Here is a 14,304-nt window from a genome sequence, read left to right as displayed (position 1 = left end):
CGCTGTATTCCGCTGTTGCGCCGCGTTCCTGAGTTTTCGACGACGATTCGCCAATTTGCAAGTATTTTAGACCGGAGGACGAGTATACAAGACGGATTTGTTATTTGATGACATGATTGAAGTTAGTAGGAGTAAACAAGTGAGCCCTCTCTTTGCTTCAAGATTCCCACATTATAGTTTTCATCTCGGCCAATCTTATTTTTGTTCCTTATAGTTTGTCCAAATTATTCAGCTAACCTGGACTCGTTGATTCTATAATGTTGTCTACAGCTACTGGATTCTAAACAACGGAATACCAAGGGCCAATTGAAGGCAGTATTGGAACATGCCCTGTGGTATCTTAAACGTCTTCCATTCACCGCATTGTTGGTTGACTTTGCATCTACACATTGTTTGGCCTTCTTTTCTCTCTTGTCCCTTTCTTGCGGTAAGATAGACTTTGGTATGGCATACAAGATCGTCATTTGATGGACACATATTTGACCAACTCTTGTGTTTTAACCACAATTCCCCCCGTTTTGGTGTCTTCTGCGTGTCTCCAATCATTGGAGGTTAAGGCAGGTGACATTTTCGCCGATCTCAAGGTATGAGTGCACTGAAATTTTCGATCTATTTATCAAATATCATGGCAACACAAAAAACACTAGAAATAAAAGAAATTACATCAAGGTTGATAGACCCCCCAGTGACGACTACAAACACTTGAGCAAGTCAAAGGCACACCGCCGTCATCACCCCTCACTTACCGGAGCCACAAAAATCTTGTTATAATAGACAGTCGACGCCGTACTAAGGGCAGCTCAAAGGAGACCCGCAAAACACGGGTATATGTCCGGCTGGACACATTTGTTCACTTTTGCAATCCAATGAGGACATGTATTCGTCCACGAACGAAGCTGTCTGGACGTCTAAATTTCAGTATTTTGTGGAGACAAACGTGGAGGAGTTTTGCAGGAGTCCGGACATGCATTTGACCAATCACATGCATGTCCCTCTCTTCTCTCTCTCTCCCTCAACCGCACATGCATGCTTCTTCTCTCTCTCTCATTCCAACTGGACACTAAACCGCAAATATCCCACCATGGTCCCCACCTACTTTTTTTCCTCCCAGCCGGATACTTTGTAATTAGCGTTGGATTGCTCTCTCTCGTATCATGTCCGCAGACCACGTCCGAACATAAAAACGAACATATACCGAAGGAATTTGTGGGTTGGTGTTGGAGATGCCCTAAGCGCCCAAAGAATCAGCTCACCAGAATAACAACCGTCATTGATGAAGAAGCGTAGATCGGAAGAATCGAAAGGATCATGGTTGTACTCAAGGTATGAGTGTACTTGAAAAGGTTTCCTTGTGCAGGGATCCTTATTGAGTTTTTAACTGAAATCCTTCATTTTCTTTTCATGATCAAATCTTTTTGCTGGACAGGGATTCAGTATCTTAAGTTTATTCTGAATTTTTGGTATCATGCTCTCTCGACCGTAATTCTTTTGTATGTCCTGCTGCATATATTTTTTTAGGGGGCAGTGTACTCCCCTATTTTTTTTCAGGGGGCATACTAGAGTATGCAAGAAACCAACGACCGTCCATGTGTTCATATGGGGGCAGTGTAGTCCAACCCATGAGGTTTGAGGTGCGACAGACGATCTCACCATGATGTCCCTTTAGGCTCATAAAAGTCATGCCAATGTGTCTCATTTGTTCCCCCAAGAACCGACTGGCCGGTTTACGTTTCTTAACTGGTTTCCAAGAACTCAATTTGTAGTTTGGTACCCCCATTTTCTGTGAAGAATCTTGCATCTCCGTCGCATCACCGGCTTGTACTATTGGTCACGGAATCTATTCTCAGCACAATGGAAGTATAAAAACTCTCTTGTAGTACTACACTGGATGGAAAAATTATCTTTTATGGATGAAAGGTCAACCAAGATACTCATATTCATGTACTATCTCTCGCATCAAGACCCTGTAAACTTAACCATCATTCAACGTGTCCGTTGTTTCTCAACTCTTCCATCCTAATTAATGTAATGAGAAAACTATGGGCCTTTCAACAACTTCCGCTATCATCTTTTGAAAAACATGATAAAAGAACATGTTTGTACTCTTCCGTTCAACCAGTGATATTGTCATGATGCGTCACAGATGTCCCTACTTGTTAGATTACCGCGCATCTGGTAGATGTTACCCCAACTACATTTCGGTGTGGTCCTTCGGTTAAAAAAGGAATGAAGTAGTAAGCATATACATTTGCTTCCGTACAACTAATTAGTCATGTAGAGTGTTTGGAATAAGAGAAAGAAAAAACTAGTCCAACCGGAGAGGCCCAATGAAAATTTTAATTGATTAGAGTACAGAACAAATATGAGATACTCGCTCCGATCCAAATTAATTGAGAGCGTCAATTAATTTGAATCGGAGGGAGTACCATAATTCAGAATTCGCACCTCGTCAGCAAGGAAACACCACCAAGTCCTGACAAACCCATTTCTCGGTGTTTAGAAGGAGAGAGAGCATATCTCATAGAGTTGTTGAGAGACTCACATTCAAGGTGATTATCTTGAGAAATATGAGGTCCCACGCTCATGAGAGTAATTTATGTATGTATATATATATATATATGACTGAATTTCCGAGAAAGCTTGATATTATATTGATTCAGCACAACTGGATCATTTGTCGTGAAATCACAACTTGTGTGCTATGATTCTCACAACACCCGAAATCATCATATGATGTCAAAACTGACTGATTGGTCCCCTTAGGCCTTGTTCGGTTAATCCCCACCACAAGGGGATTGGAGAGGATTGGAGGGGTTTAATGTGGATTTTGACTTGCTGGGGATTTAATCCCTGCCAATCTGCTCCAAACCCCTTGAAACCCTGTGGAACCGAACAAGGCCTTAGGAAAATTGCAAGAAAATTGCAAATAAGCTGAAACTTTATGTTTTTTTGGATTTGTTCAGATTTTTCTAGACAACAAGGTTTTCTTTCAGACAAAATTCAGTCCAAATAGTCACGTGGCCTGACAGGTGGGTCCTGGTTAGTTTTGACATCAAATGAGGGTTTTGGATGGTGTGTGAATCGTTAGCACAGTAGCTGTTGTTCTATGGCAAAAACTGCAGAAATTGTGGGACATTGACATAAGTTCTCCTAGAGTTGATTCTCTGCAAATCTCTCTATTTATCCAGGTTTGGTTATGGCTGCAAGAAAGAGTCTGCTTTATAATCCTCTGTCTCTTCTTTATAGCGCAACTGGCATCAAATTCACTGGGTGTAGCTTCTGAAAGAAAACAGAAGCTGCAAGAAACACCACCAGGTCAGGTGCAAAAACATTGGCAATCACACAGCAACTGGCATCGAACCGGCATCGGGCACAAATTCCTTCGCGTGTGTTTCACTGTGCAGAAAGGAGGGGCAGCGGGCACCGTAACAGTAAAGCGAGTAGGAGGATTGGCAAAGATAGACGCAAAAAGGAGGCTCCCTTAGAACCACCAGATCGCCAATGCATTATTTTGCTGACAAGACTGGATAGAAATGTGCCCCATGGCTGGATGGATTAGGACCAGTCGTACATAATCTTACATGGCCTAGTAGAGCGTCCGCAAATTGATCTCATTAGGACGTGGATATATATTCCCTGCGTATCATGAGCATCTCTGGCCGAACTTACGCCTTGTACAATGCAAGATACTTAGATACTTAGAAAAATAAATCAGGCTTTCGTTTAAGCACCGGTATTTATTTGTAACGTTTAATTAGGCATCTCTCTTGTAGAAACAGGCACCGATGCTTCAGAAAAGTCCGGTTTATTTTTCTAAGCACCTCCCTAAGCACTTAGCATTATACAAGGCCTAAGAAGCTTAGCCACAGCCGAACTATACAGCATATATAGATCCTAAGACCAATTTGCGGTGTACACGAATGTACACATCAAGTCATTTTGTTACACCTCACACACACCAAGCCTAGTGCAGAACCAACAAGCAGAGAGGAATTTGTGTAAAGTAAGAGGATGCCAAAGTGAAAAAATCTGAATTTTTCAAGCGGGAAGGCTCATGTCATAAGCTCATGCTGAAATGTTGAAGTAGGTACTGAGCTTGTACGTTTACATGAGGTTGAGCTTTTGTGTTCGGAACAAAAATCCACAGTGAAATCTGAATGTGTATAGCTAGCGTCGTCAGGATCAAAGCTAGCCTATTGTACTTTGCATTGGGCAAAGCAGCTAAACTGAAGATGCGGACGTCCGCATGTGCCCGCAGGCCATAGCGGGCAGTCAAAACTTACGGACGCGGCGCACTGCTAATCCTACAATTAGAGTTGCAGAGGCGTCCGCTTGAACCCAAATAGTCAACAATGAGAAGGCAAACCCACTCGGATCGCCCACACGTCACCACATGAGACACTAATCAGCACACAGGGCAGATCAATTCGAGAGCAGTTTGGAACTAATATGTTGATACAAAGGGTTAAGCGCAGATCTTGCTCCCAAATAAACCGATGTATGGACAAGGTCTAAAAAATGCATGCTTAATTGCAAAAGGCTACATATACCAGGCCACAAAGGTAGAGACAGAAATTTACACCGCATATCGCTAAATTTATTGGAGATTGGTACGCAGAACAGTTGTAACATATCTCCAGATACTACTATGCTCATATGGCCTTCAATTGAAAAATTACAGAAACCAGATGAGCAGTAGAACATCTAAGAAAAAAAAATAAGAATCACTAAAGGGAGAATGGAAACGAGCTTTCTCCAACAAATAATTGCCATCCCATGACAAAATCTAGGAACCAAACAAAAAAGATTACACTCTATGTACCCCCCCTATGCAACCTCCTTTGGAAAAAACTAAAGGAGACCAACCAAGCCCCGACAAATTTGTGACGATGCGTCCTGCAAACGTACCATACATCACAAGCAACCATATGTGCATCATGAAATGGCTTTGGGTGCTCTAGATGGGGGCCTGCTTATCTCTGGTGTTGAGGAGGATTGTGATTCTTCATATCTTTGAATCTCCTGCATGGAATTCACAAATGCTTACCCTAGCAATCATCCTTTGGAGGAAAGGCAGGTTTACACAAATTAGTTAAATAAAGATGCAGTCATATTCCCTAGCAATCATCCTTTGGAGGAAAGGCAGGTTTACACAAATTAGTTAAATAAAGATGCAGTCATATTCTGTTAGGAAGGTGATTAAGAACACCAGTGCAAAACCAGTCAGTGATCAAGGGTCAGCATTTCTGGATTCGAATAGATATATTTTCCAAAGGATCCAATAGTAGGAATTTGAATAACAAATACAGTACAAAATTGTTCTACTATTTGGATGAATCCATCGATATCATTTTGACCTTTTCAATCTAAATAGTGTTCATATATTATTAGTAGCCAAAGTTAGCATTGCACGCCCTCCAAGATGCCTAAGAATGAAGATAGTGGTAAGATCGTGAACGTAAGCAAAACAGTACCTGTGATAACACTGCTGCTGAAGCGGATTTTCGAGATTGCAGTTGATTCTTCAAATGGTTTCGGTGCTGCTGCTGCATGCTCCCAAATTGCTGGAGACGAGATGAAAAATCGATTGCGCTATAGTTTGGCGCATCTTGATTTCGATTGCCATCTTCTGTCACTTGTAGAATCTGAGAGTATGGATTTGCAGAAGATGTGCGCTTGAGATTTTCACTGAAAGGAACCGTCTTCAGTCGCGTCCTCAAGATCTTGAAGGCCGCACTTTGCTGCATAAACATAAACAATATATTATAGACCATTTGAATAGTTAAAACTTCCCCTAAGTAAACATTCAGAAGGGGGAACTTGTGAAAAGGTCAACAGTCCCTGCGCAAAAAAAGATCATTCTAGAAGAAATGGAAGACCACATTCCAAACTACCCTGGAACCTAACAGTACAAGGCTCAAAGAAATGGAGATCAAAATGCCAAAATGCAGAACTAACAAAGTAACCATTACAGCAACATTTTTTACATCATAAGCTAACACCAGTACTTCTCAGTACAAGTGGAAGACAGCATTCCAAACTACCATGGAACCTGACAGTACAAGGCTCAAAGAAATGGAGATCAAAATGCCAAAATGCAGAACTAACAAAGGAACCATTAGAGCAACATTTTTTACATCATAAGCTAACACCAGTACTTTCAGGGAATTGACATACAAGACTTAGAAGGGATGGCGCAAAAGCAACAAGCCTATTTCCACACAGAAGTTGGAAGAATATCTATGCGAGTAGAAAATCCTGTTCTAGTGGAAAGGTAAAGGCCATTCATACCTATCATAGTGCAAGATGGCTGCAGCTATCCAGGGATTCCCAATTTGACTTTGATAGAAAAAATTCTAGAATAAACTGTGCGAAGAGGCAGATTACAATGGTACATGTCTGGTGTGAGCAATATGCACCTTAGTATAACACATGCCTGTTCCAACTACGGAGGAATATAGCCTTCAGGCAATAACGATAATAGGCTCCACTGCATATTTATCTCTATGGCTTCTCTTTCTATAAATATCTGAAGTCTCCAAGTTCACAATTTGGAAACAGCATATTTGTTGAACTATTAAAGAAGGCTGTAGGTCACATTTGAACATACCTGAGGCAAGAGCATAAGGAGACCGTAAAGTGTTTTCAGAAGCCAAGTGTGTTTTCCAGGCTCAAGAAGCTGCATGTATAAAATAGCACATCAGCAGAGTGGCATACCATATAAAACCAAGATTGAAACACAGAACTTACATAATATTAGGTCTAAATGTATAAACAAGCAAAATGAAGGCATGCCATCACAATTTTCATAGCATATATTTGTGTTGGCCTTAAGAGTATTTTATCTGAATGTGAAATCCCTAGGAGAGAGCATCAAATTTTGGGAAAGTATGACCAAAAGAAGACATGGACATGCAGTAATTTACAAAGATGCATCCGGACCTATCATGTTGTGTTACAGCAGAACTAGATTAACAGAAGCTATAAGTTGAAGTAGGATGATTAAATGACAAACTGTCAAAAAAGGAGAACAAAAAAAGAGAAACAGACACATCCAAATGCTGGAACGGATTAGTTAGTCAGAAAAGGCGACTTCACCTGTAAACGCAAGTAAGCAAATACTGGAGTCTCTAATAGACGGATCAATTTATCTAGCTGCACCAGAAACTTCACATTTATGTCTTCTTCTCCCAGAGACTGAATAACAGAACTCGCATGATTGTATGCCTATACACATTGGATAAGATCAAAGATCAGTAGAGTCCAAGTAAGCAACACAAACATAAAATCCATCATTACCACCTGAGCGAGTAAGCACAAGCTGATTGTAGCCATTGGAGAGTGGCACCAAGAAGCGTATAAAGATAGAAATAAGTCCTTCCCACAAGTATCCACCAATGACTTCTTAAGAAGAGACCGCAGCTCCGCAAGTTCAGTAGATGTGAGCAAAATCAAATTCAGTGCCTGCACACAAAAATGCCTAGTTATACAGATGTTGCATTTAAAACATCCAAGTTGAAAGATGTGCCAATTGAACGTACCTGAACCATGGTGGAGGCAAAATCAAGGTCACCTTCACTCTGAAGAATAGTAGAAAACTCTCGATAAACTTTTTCAGCACCCAGAAGAACACAAAGTCGACGAACAATCAAAGCACCACGCCTGTACACAGTATGCAATAAAACATTTATTTGGCATGCCATTAACCAAATATTGAAGTATCTAACCTAAACCACAACAATTCATGAAGAAAGAATCAGCTCTAGAGTAGCAAAATATACGTACTTCTCCAGAAGAACATGATTGTTGTGGAAAGTGTGGATTAAGTAAGACATGAGATGCTGGAAGTGATGATACTCTTCAGCTATGCGTGCATGAACTTCCAACACTAAAAGGACAACCTGCACAAGTAAAGATGCTGTGACCAAACTGCCAAGCTTGCTTCTGCGATAGCGTTTTCTTTTTACCAAAGTAAAACACTAGTGGAAGCTAGTTCTATGGAATGACTATTTTACAATACAATGAATTAGCATGAAATTTGTTCCAATCACATATATAGCTATATTTGGTTATGTCATTTCAAGGTAACAACAGATAACTGGGTCCAGACATCCATTTCAGACTTGCCGGGGGCAATCACAACAAGGGTACTCTATCGCCAATGGCAATGATAACCGTATTAATAGCGGATGGCGATCCCATTACAGTGACCATAGTGCAAGCATACAATCTCACTCCCATGTACAAATGCTTTGGAGAATCAAGTGGTTGAGAGAGTTAGATGGGGACTATAAGTCCAAGAAGTCAAGAACAGATCAAAATGTGATTTTGTCCCCTTGGTACAATATCAGTATAGAAAGCATAGAACCATGATTCATCATTTAGCTCCACTTGGGAAACAAATTAATCTATACACTACACACTGTTCCAAACTGTGCAATAATTGTTTCCAACATTTGACTACAGAAACCATGCATAGAGCAAAGTAATATTAGCTAGACACAATGTGACACAGTTATACCATAATCTCAAGTTACAAGTAAACAGGTAGTGCAGTTTGGTAGGCTTTTTGGAACAGCTTACCGCATCTGAAGGATCGGAGAGTGCATTTAGAAGTGGTTCAAAAATGCCATCCAGGTATGCCGAGAACTGTTCCACATAAATACAAGACATCAATCATAAGATTATCAACACATCTATAATAAAATAGATTTGCAGTTATGTTCATTCCAGACTTGAGATAAAAGTAGCACTTCAAAAGTTAGGATATACAGTATTATGCAAGCATCAACTTGCTGACTATAGTGCTACGTAATCCAAAATATTTGCATAGTTTTTTAGTACCTCAGCACGACCTCGAACTAGTAAAGTGGAAAACCAGTGCAATGCCTCAATCCGAGTGGCTTCATGTTCGCTATTCAATTCTCTGAAACAGAGAAGGACAGCCACATCACAAATCCCAAGCAGACAGACATCTCAAGTTACAAGTGACTTTGCACATTTGTAAGTGTTGCAAAGAAACAAAATACAGCTATTGGAAGAAGCATGAGTAATCAGAATTATGCTGTGACTAATGATTCAAGGTCATAGATTGAGAGTTTCGAACGACTAGTCTAGAGTCTAGACTAGTCGAGCGACTAGTCTATAGTCGCAACCTGACCGTCAGCTAGCTTGTTCAACTCGACTAGTTCGTTGATAGTGAAAATCTGAGTTGTTTGATCTTCTGTAGGCTGCTGACTCGTGGAAAAGTGGAAGGCCTGGCCATTGGATACAATTGGCACAGCCTCAGGTTTTTCATCCACTTCCCATGCCTTCAAAAAAGATATTGTATACTCTATATAGTATTACCTCCGTCCTAAATTAGTTGTCGTAGATTTGTCTAGATACGGATGTACCTAACAGTAAAACGTGTCTAGATTGTATCTAGACAAATCTAAGACAACTAATTCGGAACGGAGGGAGTATATACTAGGTATCGATAGTCGAGTACTATGGTATTTTTGCACTAGCTACTGCTAAAATACATGTCGAGTAGTCTAGACTAGTCTATGAATCGGTACCCCGACTCATCTGCTCAACTCATTGACTCAAAATCCTTGTTCGAGCTAATATAAGTACGTAACTGATGTTCTAATCACTACAATATTTAAACACTATTAAATAAAACGTTGCTATTTCCCAAACAAAAAATGACTATAATTTGCAGTTTGCCAGTTTCCAGAAGCATAAAACTTACTCTAATGTACCGTTGGGCTTTACTGTGCTGTTCAAAGCCACTGGGAGGTTGGACTGAATTTTGGTAATTAAATGGATTTATGCAGCTGATTAAACAAAGACATTCATGGACCATGACGTCACTCTGATTATCATATGCATGACGGTTTGTCTACAGTATCCATTTAATCTGCAGCCATGTAGGGTGTTTTACAACACTGAACAGCAAGGTACCTACTAAGCCATGGCAATATGAAGGATACTGTGTAATAACACAAACAACATTTATTACATAACTAAACATAGAAATCAAAATTTCTATTCAATGGTTCGAATAGAGAACCTCTTTGCGATCACAAGAATCGCTCCAATGTCAAATCCCTCGGCTTGATCAGCTTTTATAGCTCGAAGTTCCTCATTAGTTTCACGTGCAACCTAGCAAACAAAGTAAATAATAAGCACACAGTCTACATCTCAAGAATTGTCTGAATATAAGCAGAAAAAAGGAAGTACCACTCGAATTTTCTCCTCCTCGTCAGAGATGCATGGCAAGATAGCTCCCAAGATATCTGCATAGTAAGGGACTAGTTGTTCCCCACCAAGTTTCACAAACTCGTTGATCTGCACTTTTAAGTATACAGAATGTAACAGTACTGCAATAAGATTCTAAAGATTAAATTCTTGATAACTTGCAAGGCAGGAATTACCCATGTGATAGATGTCAAACGAGTGAATTCATCAGGAGAGCCTGCCCTCCTAACAAGAATTTCAGCCATACGACCATAATCTACATTCTTCTCATTTAAGGGCAGACAATCAGCATTGGAAGAGTGAAAAATGAAAACAACACTTTGCTTGTTTATGTAAAGGCAAAATCACAATATCACATAAAAAGAGTAACTATAAGGCAAGACATCTATTGCATTTACACTGTTTACAGAGTGGTACAGAATTAAAAATGCATAAACAGTTTTACTAAGTATAGACTTACTGGTGAATTTTTTATTTCCTGCAGAAACTCTGAAAGTGCTGCATCTGCTTGCTGCCTTATCTCATGACTGGAATCACTCAGCATATTAAATAAGCCTGCAAGGGGGCACCAAAGCACAAGGTTTGCTTAACTGCCAACATAAGTAATGCACCGAGGGAAAAGAGAGCCATTACCATCAAGAAAATCAGGAAGGAAACCAAGCATGTCAATATCAGGCACACTGTCTAAAACCGTGATCCATCCCACCAAAAATTGTCGCACATAAGGATTCAGCACATTCATGCGTTCTCTCAAGAGTGGTATAAATTCTTCTATGCTAAAAAGTAAAATTAAGATAAAGGTAGCAATCAGAAATGGACATTATTAAGATTAAGGTGAGCAAAATATCCGACATTGGGAAACAGAATGAAGATGTACGGCATACCTGAATTGATCACTCTCAGTTACAATATCCTGGGTAATAAACAAATAATTTTATCAGGGACAATTTAAGAAAATAGGAAGTGAACATGGGGTGTATATAAACTAAGCCATACCTTGACAAGCCTGTCAAGAAGATGAGCTGCACTCTGCACATTTGCATCAGAATCTGCAGACAGTTTGCATAGCGCATCAAAAATCTTGTTGAAGTAGATGATAAAATCCCCTCTTACAACCTACAGACAAATACCACATTAGCATAAAGCATACATATCACTTAATTCATGTTACTCAATGAAATGTTCACCTTTGCTATGTTATATAGCGCTTCACAGGCATAGTAGCGCACTCTGCTATCTTGGTCCAGGAAAGAATTAAGCACGGGAGGTACAATTAGCTGGAAGCACATATCAACGAAGCTCATTATGCAAGCAAATTGACAGCAAGAGAATAATAGCACAACCCAAAAATATAGAGCTGAAACATGATCAATCACAGTCCTAGTGTAGCTGGATTAGTGAGCAGCTTAAACACGTTATATGCTTTACACTTCAGGTCAAACCATGGAATTAGCAAATGCATATACTGAAGTTTGGTAGATTTACCATCCAAAATAAAAACTACTTCCTCCGTTCACTATTATAACTTTATAAGATGTTCTAAACTTTTTCTGATTCAGTTGTATATAGAAGCATTTTAGTGTGTTTGTTAACTCATTTCAGTCCGTACGTGGTCCATATTGAAATGTCCAAAACTTTGTGAACGGAGGGAGTACCAATTATTGTCCCAGTCCTTTTGCAGATGAATGTTATGTATTAAAGAACATATAAGATTATAGGCATCTATCTGGTATATAACATTGAGACGTCAAGTGAGAGAACAAGGTATTGGCAATTAACTATCGCCTGTCTTGTTACTTAGAGAAGTCAAATTAGATTAAGTTTCGAGCAAATTGGTATGTTACATATGAGTATGTCTTGTATGCGGCCTCATACCCACAGCTAACACATAAACCCCAGATGCCCTACTTTCCAGAACCATATTACAAATGATAGATGCAGCAAGATCGTACATAATTCAAAAGACAAGAACACTGTGTTTTCTGTAGTGAAAAATTACATGGTGCTTACAGAAATACCAGCAAAGTTACTTAGGAGCTGTACTGTCATGCAATATCACAGGACAGCAACCATATTATGCAAATTTATTCCAAGTTTCACCTTTGTGGAAAAGTGACAACCATCAGAATGCTACCCCCATCCCCAATACCACACACACAGAGCAACAGCAGCGTACAGGAGACCAGCACCGACGGAGGGGAGGGCAGGGGAGGCGTAAGCAGCGCAATATAGTTTATTGCCCTGTGTAAAGCATTGATGGAATGTATAATGTAATTAATAAGGTAATTTTGTCATGGATCGGCCAGTGGCATGTGACAATTTTGTTCCCAGATCCAATATTAAACCCCATTAATGCACCTAAATTTGGTAGAATGATGTCAAAAAACAACAATAATCTTTTCCAAATCCAATCTATCAACTCTTGGAGACGACAATAATATGTCTATAATATCTTCGTATCCTGTGGGTCGTAATATGAACAAAAAAAAAGATACAGCACTAATACCAAAGGGAAAATGGGCCGACCCTCCCAGAACGATTTTTCGACTCTAGCACTAATAAGGGTTTTATAAAATCCCATCCAGCGAGTCCTAAGTGGGCTTCTTTTAGGGAACACGCAAAAGCTTTCCATGATTTTCATTCCTAAATAGCTTGGTCCCAATACTTGAACTATGATATTACTATATTAGCATGCAAATGAAAAGCAATAGCTAATGAAAACTACAAGAGCCAAAAGCCATTAGAACATCCAGTATTTTTACTAAAATTAACCATTAATCACGTGAATGCAGCTGTGACTGTGAAGCCAGGTATATTCTTCAATGACCATTAGCAAACCTCAATAAACCAACTGGCTACTGCGGTACCACCAATAGCAATCCAGTCGCATGATTGCTCGGTTTATATGACATTTCATAAAATCAAGGCAGAGAAGTCTCAAGACATAGAGATACAGAATAATTCTACACAAAAAATTAAATTGACCAGACTAGATGGAATTTTTGCAATATATATTTGGTCACAAGGTGAATTGCCAAACCTCGAGGTGCTGAGCAGCCTCACTGGTGAGGCCTACAGTAACTGCCGCGAGCCCAATCAATCCGCCCTGCTAACAACAAAACACGAATGAACTTAACAAATCTGATCGCCCAGCAGCAGCAGAAACAAGAGTCATAGCGATCCTAGCAAACCTTCCGGTGGTTCGCCTGGGGGGAGTATGTGAAATCGTTTGTGAGCAGCCCGATCACAGCCGCAATCTTGTCGTGCTCCCCCGCCGTGGACAGCTGCTTCACGATCCCCTCAATCTAGACCAACACACCCGGCCACAACAAAAATTCCGCCTCAAATCCCGCGCGCGATTGCTCGAACGAGGCCCCGCCCCGGCTCCCCAAAGCAATCGAAATCCCTCACCTCGAGCGCGGCGTTCTTCCGCTTCTCGTAGAGCTTGTCGGCGAGGTTGCGCAGCACGGCGCCCGGGATGATGGAGAGCGCGTCGGCGGCCATCGCAGGAGAAACCGCAGCGGCAGCAGATCCCCTCCGCTAGAGCGTCTCGATCGCCGGCGATCGCCGCATCGGCCCGCGGCGCCCCGCAGCCACACGGTCCCCGACGACCGCGGCGTAACCCTAACCCCGGTAGGCGGAGGGCGCGGGGACGCGGAGACCTGGAGCCCTAAAACCCAGCCCGAGCTCACGAGCTCGCGCGCGGCAGCAGAGACGCGGGCCTGGGAATGGATTTGGGGGCGGAGACGGTGGTGGTGTGATCTGGAGGGGGAGGGGGAGGGGATCGGGGCGCTCTTCTTCTCCTTCGCAGGGGTAACGTTTACCGTTGTGGCGGCCATTAACGGCGCCTGTTTCCCGTGGGTGCGGGTCCAGCGTGGAGCCGACCCTGCCAGGTGGGGACGGGTGGCCGGGCGGTGCAGGGGGCTCGGTCCAGGGCGCACGCGAAGCCGTGGACTGGCTGTCTTCGTGCGGGCAATTGGATTGGGTGCTGGGGGCTGGGTGATCGCGGTCCATGAAAGCCGTGTTCGGTGGCAGGTGACGGGGCAGTGAGAGGGCGCG

General features: G+C 41.5%; 1 protein-coding gene across 3 annotated transcripts; it reads right to left on the bottom strand.

Moving 5' to 3' along the window:
* Positions 1–4,588: 4,588 nt before the first annotated feature.
* LOC123092923 (protein VAC14 homolog) lies at positions 4,589–14,042 on the bottom strand. 3 transcript variants are annotated; one of them, XM_044514781.1, is made up of 20 exons: positions 13,657–14,040; positions 13,437–13,550; positions 13,286–13,354; positions 11,433–11,522; positions 11,242–11,361; positions 11,130–11,158; positions 10,879–11,021; positions 10,706–10,800; positions 10,422–10,508; positions 10,228–10,335; positions 10,058–10,149; positions 8,845–8,926; positions 8,584–8,649; positions 7,786–7,901; positions 7,542–7,662; positions 7,303–7,464; positions 7,099–7,227; positions 6,611–6,679; positions 5,475–5,741; positions 4,589–5,022 (listed from the first exon to the last, which is right to left on the bottom strand). In XM_044514781.1, the coding sequence occupies exons 1-20, from the start codon at positions 13,747–13,749 to the stop codon at positions 4,936–4,938; spliced, it is 2,139 nt and encodes a 712-aa protein (XP_044370716.1). In that variant the 5' UTR covers positions 13,750–14,040; the 3' UTR covers positions 4,589–4,935. The 3 variants fall into 3 exon arrangements, 2 of the variants coding, with proteins under 2 accessions (XP_044370716.1, XP_044370718.1); XM_044514783.1 differs by having other exon boundaries at positions 13,286–13,351; XR_006444926.1 differs by lacking the exon at positions 4,589–5,022 and adding an exon at positions 6,292–6,529 and having other exon boundaries at positions 5,506–5,741; positions 13,657–14,042.
* Positions 14,043–14,304: the final 262 nt, after the last annotated feature.

The sequence above is a fragment of the Triticum aestivum genome, chromosome 4B, assembly GCF_018294505.1.
Source record: "Triticum aestivum cultivar Chinese Spring chromosome 4B, IWGSC CS RefSeq v2.1, whole genome shotgun sequence".
NCBI classification, from domain to species: Eukaryota; Viridiplantae; Streptophyta; class Magnoliopsida; order Poales; family Poaceae; genus Triticum; species Triticum aestivum.
This window is presented reverse-complemented; position numbering and strand designations above follow the sequence as displayed.